The following is a 6,000-nucleotide window of genomic DNA, read 5'->3' as shown; positions in this document are numbered from 1 at the left end:
AGAAAATAAATCAGCAGAAGGACAAGATAATTCCATCATGTCATTAGTCATTAAAAAGCTATGTGCATTACTAATCTACTATCAACCGGTTGAACACACTTGCATGAATTAAAATTGCATGAATGAAAAATCTAATCTATCAAACTTGAAAGCAATCAAATGACATAATGAAATCAAAGCAAAATTACAAAATGAAATCTACTATACCTTACATTCTAACATGCTCCATGAAATCTACTTCACATCTCCTTCCATGTTGAGAACATCAAAGCTTTATTCAAATTCTTCAAAATTACAAAGTACAACAAAGCTCTCCAAAGCTTTCAAAAGCCATTAAGGAAGAACTACAAACTCCAAGCTAAAGACTTACAAGCTAAAAAAGACTTAAGAACTAACAAATGAAGGAGAGAGATCTCATATTTATACAAAAAGATGAGAAGCCATCTCATTAATGAGAGTCTTTGAATCTCTCCCTCTACCTCTAGAATCCTAATCAAAATAGGAACTGATAAGACACATGTCTTCTTAGAGTTACAATATAATTATGAGATGTGACACATATCCTCATGATTCCATGATTCTTTCCACTCAAATTCGAATTTGGCCTTGGAGTGCCACATAAGGGTCTTCTAAAAGCCTTCTTTCAACCTACACATGTCAACAATCTCAACCCATTTGTTAAGTATAAGCATATGCACATTATTTTCTAATTTTTAACCACAAATTCACTAAAAAGGCTTAGAATTAATAAATATTGGAAAAACATAAATGTGGCCCAATGATAATGAAAGTGGGATGAATGTGATGACATAGTAGTGAAATGGAGGTGAAATGGAGGTGATATAATGGACATAATAGTGAAAGTGTAATGGAAATGAATGACATTTTCAAGACTCAACATACCCCCCAACTGAAGCTATTGCATGTCCTCATGCAATATATATTACATTAACTCTTTTGATCCTTGAGCTTGGCTTAACTTTGCATGATATCATTTGATAACTTCATATTTTTGCAAAGTGTTTTACTTGAATTGCAACATGGTTGGCTCTTGTGTTACAACCATTTTTTTTTTTGTTGCATTCTATTTTGATCTTTGAATTTTTCATAATGATATTTTGATTATTGTTGCGAAGTATATCTTTATTGGATTTCATGATGGTTGGTTCTTGTGTGACAGCCATGATTTTGTTTGTATCCAATTTATCCTGTAAGCACTTTTTCAAAAGCCATTGTATGCTCATAATAGCAATGTAATAATTAATATACATTGGAAGTATGTGGGCTCCTGAATATGATATGGATGTGGCAAAATATGAATATGAATGTATTCCCCCCCCCCCAACTGATGGTATTGACAATTTTATGAAATGAGGAAGAAAAATGTTTTTCCAACAATTATCATTCTAGCTTTTTATGGAATTCTATGGTCAAAAGTTAGAAAATGACGTACCTTCACTTACCCCTTTGGAATGGATGAGTTGTATGTGTGGTGGCTAAAAAATTCTGATCATATTCTTCTTGAAGTGGCTGAACAAGAAGAGTCATGGATAAAGAGATAAGATGACTTTTTATTTCTTCTACTAAAACTTGCTGAACCTGCTCCAAAATGCTGAAAATAATAGTCTTCACATCTTCAAAACTCATTGGCACAATTCCTACTATGTGAAAATATGTTCTGATGTCGAACATAGTAGGAAATTGTTGACTTAGTGACCATTAATGGATGCCACTAGTCAACACGAGAACTCTCACCATTAATGACAATGAGAGTCAAGATGCCCAAACACATCTTGCCAGGTACAAAAGAATTTGCCGATGTCGAGTCACCTAGAAGATCTAACGAACAAGGGACATTAATGTATTCCCATTGTTTGTCAGCATGAGGACTTGCCATTAAGGCATGCAAGCCTCAAGGTGTTTTTACAAAGAACTTAGACTCAAAGGACTATGGACTCAATAATTTGCATTGAAGGAGGGCTTATTTGCGAAATGAAAATGACAGGAAATGGAAGATGGCAATGGAGAGCAGAAATGACAATGGGCAATAAGCATATGAATAAGCCTCTTTCTTTTATTTGTGGGTTATGAATGGAGAAAAAAAGATGGAAAGTGTATGTGAATGTAAATGGAAAATATGGAGTGAATGGTTTATTATGAAGTATGGATGTGATGGAGACAATAGTATCTGAAAATTTTTCAAGTGTTTGGATCTGATTTTGCATCAACATATTTCCTCTTTGTTGCTAATCATCCTCTTATGAAACAAATTGGTCTCTTAGATAGACACCATTCTCTTGTAGTCATTTGTCCTTCCTCCTTGAACCTCCAAAAAAAACTAATACTTCTTTTGCAATGGAATGTAAGATTATCAAAGGAGAGAGATGGCTAATCTCTCTAGTTATGATATTTACACACAAAACTAAGAATTTGTATTAATGAAACAAGTTCTCAAAGGAAAAATCAAAAGAATTTATACCTGATTTGGAATTAGTGCTTCAAGTTGATGTTGCTTCTTTTCAGAAATTTATTTCATTATTTGCCATTTCAAACTCTAATGATAGATTTCTCATTGTGTAGATCTTGTTGAGATCTTTCCAATGATACTTAAATCATCAAAATCTTATTTTGTATGAGAAAGATAGGCTTATTTGAACAATGAGGTTCTTCTCGCTGCGAAATTAAAGAACAGTTGCAGAATTGGACTTTAGCTGCGGAATGTGCACAGTTTCTGTAGCTAAAAATCTTGAATAAAACGTTAGCCATTCATCTTTCATCATCAGTCCAAAATTAATCAATACCCTCAGAAAAGTGAGCAAATAACTTTTTCATTTCATTGATTCAAAATTATTATTTTTTCTTGACATGCAGCGACTTAGTGTGGCGACTCAGTGTAGCGACTTAGTGATAACACACAACTTGACTTCCCTTTGACCGGGGTCTTTTTCATCGAATTTGACCAAATGAATAGGACATCATCCATGTACTGACATTCCCCCAGCTACCCATGTGGCTTGTTTTGCTTGATGACACCTGCAACCTAGAGTTTAACAAAACAGTTGCGGAAAGTTGAACCAGCTGCGGAAAGTTGAATCAGCTGCGGAAAGTGGCTGAAACAGTCAACCATCAGACGCATATCCCTGACTGCCCCTTTTATCTAGCTAAAGAAAGTCCAAGTCTAAGTGTGTTCAACTGATTTAATTCTCCCAATGAGCCCCATCATTTTTTTTATTTTTTTTATTTTTTAATTTTTTTAATTATTTTTGGTCTAAGCTTTAAAAGCAACCCAAAGTGATCACTTGGCAATACAGGAAGAGTCAAAATTTGAGACTGTCCTCTGTTTTTCTTCTCCTTTTTATGGGAGAGACCAGAAATGTTTAATGAGCACGAAGTGACAAGACGCTCACTGGCACCTTTTCTTTTAAGGAGTCCGAAAAGGATCAAAAGTGACTACTCTGGAGACTCTAGGCAAAGGGTTTACCAAACAATCCGTAAAACTGCTTATACACCTTGGCAATCAGATGAAAACCAAGGACTTCCCGTACGACAGTCAATCTTCCCGAATGCTGTGTTCAATGCATTGCGGCTTGTAACGCGGCAGACACGGCTTCCTGTGGATAAAGGATGATAACCTAGTGGGGTCTCCCTTATATACGCGACGGTACGTGGGAGCTCAGTCCGTGCTAGACCACTATCGAGTCACAAGAGGAGGAATCACCCAACCGTAGTGTGAAACAATAGTGACTAGGTTTAACGATGCCGGAACACGTCTCTAGCCTAGACCTCTAGAATATTTGTGTTAGGTTCCAATGCGTTGTTAGATTCTTTCGGTTTATTTTACAGTTGATCTTCAATTAAGTTTCAGTTTTTAGGTCCTACCGTATGTGATCTCTCAAAACTTCCTAAATGCAAACTATATGCCAAAATTATATCATTTCGTTCAATGAATGCTAACTATAGGAGAGTTGAGATTTTCAAACAAACAAAATGAACAATAAACAATCAACAAAGATCCTAATGCAGCTAATAACAAGAAATGAAACTTTTTCTTTTCTTTTTAAAAGCAACTAATTTCCAATAACAATAAATGCTAACTAATATAATGCAAAAAGATCATTTGTTTTTTCTCTTTTAAAATGGCATAATGCATTTAAACAAATCTTGAGAGATATATACAAGCATAAACAGACAAAATTCACTCAATGCAAATAGAACCAAGTCTGAAACACCAAGATGAACTGTCAAAACAAGGTAAATCGCAAAGACCTTCAATGAACCATGTGATATAAGCTCAAATGAAGTCAAGAAAAATCCAAACGAGCTAGAGGTGAATTGCTCGAAGCACAGAATAATAAGCTTTAACAACCACTAGACAGGTGCGGAAAACAACCAAAAAGCTGACTGGACAATCAAAGAACCGAAAACTCCCACGGAAGGCTCGATATACAAAGCCACTAGATACTCTAGGGCTGGGATATAAAATCGATAGAAATAGGCAAACCACCGAAGGATAAAGGTAAAAAACCAGTCAAACAGAGTTCCAACACACTTCCAGGAACTGCAAAGGATGTAAAAAGACAAAAATCTGAGTTTAAAGAGCTTCCAACAAACACACTCGCAAAGTTCACAAGACTGGCGCGACTGTCATCCTGTAACTTGCGCTATTAAAGAATTGGCGCGAGTTGCTGTTGTGCAACATGCGCCAGCTGGCACGACTGTCAGGCAGAAAAACGTGCCAACACAGTTTGCTGGCCCAAAAAATAAATAAAGCAATCCAAGGTCTGGTCAACAGTATTCGGACAGATCGAACAGCAAGAAACAACTTTAAAGCTGACCCAGAAAGCTCATTTATGCAAGCAGGCAAGAGAAAACTAACATGCAAGACAGACTCCAAGTTGTTCGGTTCATAAACCAAACCGGAGATTGACTGAAGTGGCGTTGATGTACTCCGCTAATGCAAAGAAATAGCATTTCAAAGGCTGCCTGGCCGTGCTTCAGACTCCGTCCAAGGTTTATGAATCAAACAACAAATAGCTCCTCCCCAGTGGAGTCGCCAAATTGTTGGAGAGGTAAATCCCCTCTGCGGACAGAGGCGATCCCACTAGCCCAAAATGGGTCTAGCAACAATCAATTCACGCTACCATTCAGGTTCCTAGTTGCATACTAAAAGTGGATTATGAGAACCAACCTGGAGTCCAACGCTAATGTCGAAGAAGAGTTGATACTCCCGTTCCCTTGCTCCGGCAGTTCACAATCCTTGCGATCCCCGCATATGGATACCTGCACATGCAAAGAACAAAATGAGTACGAGCATAAAATCCACTAAATACAACTATATTTCAGTCAGAAAGCAAATAGATCAAACATTATCATGATGAACAATAAGATCATAACCATAATAGTAGTCGTTCATTAATGAATAATCAATAGAGAAAGATATAACCAAGGTTCTGACGTTGAACCTCTCCTCTGGCTGGGAGAGCAGCTATGTATGTCTTGCAATAGACCTTCTCTCTCTCAGACTTCCGGCAGCATAACCTCCCTATGCTTCAAGATTCTTACTATCACTCAAGACAAGCGTTATCACAACTAGCATTACTCCAAAAAGTAGCTTGTCAAATGCATGAGGACAGACTTTTATAGATGGAGAAGGGGAGGAAGATACAATGCATTAGGACACCCATTATGGATTGGCATTATCTCCAAAAAGCCGCTGTGGATAGATGTCAAGGATGGATGATGACTCTCGACATCTAGAAGATGAGCTTTATCCTCAAAAGACTTCATGACTTGAAGGGAAAAAACATCTAGGCGCGCGTTTTGTCAAAAATCTTTACCAAACTTGGTTGGCGCGGGTGTTGTTCTAAGACAGAACGCCAATGGTCGCACCCTGATCCAGGTGGATGTTGGTGGCCACCCACCTATCCCATTTGGACCCCCACAACTGTCTCTTTTAGTTTTTTAGTTTCCTTAATTATAGCATAGTTTACTATTTTTAGC

General features: G+C 37.1%; 1 protein-coding gene across 1 annotated transcript in view; it reads right to left on the bottom strand.

Moving 5' to 3' along the window:
- Positions 1-357: 357 nt before the first annotated feature.
- The window catches only part of LOC149213418 (uncharacterized), a 65,872-nt gene continuing 60,229 nt past the window's right edge, over positions 358-6,000 (bottom strand). The window contains exon 2 of the mRNA XM_089390753.1: positions 358-648. Within this exon, the coding sequence (XP_089246879.1) occupies positions 644-648 (5 nt within the window). The 3' untranslated portion in view covers positions 358-643. The remainder of the gene's footprint in view (positions 649-6,000) is intronic.

The sequence above is a fragment of the Pinus tabuliformis genome, chromosome 1_1 (genome assembly GCF_031772625.1).
Source record: "Pinus tabuliformis cultivar Carrire ecotype Pingquan chromosome 1_1, CPIR1, whole genome shotgun sequence".
Lineage (NCBI taxonomy): Eukaryota > Viridiplantae > Streptophyta > Pinopsida > Pinales > Pinaceae > Pinus > Pinus tabuliformis.
Note: the sequence above shows the minus strand (reverse complement) of the source record. Positions and strands in the feature narration are given on the sequence as shown.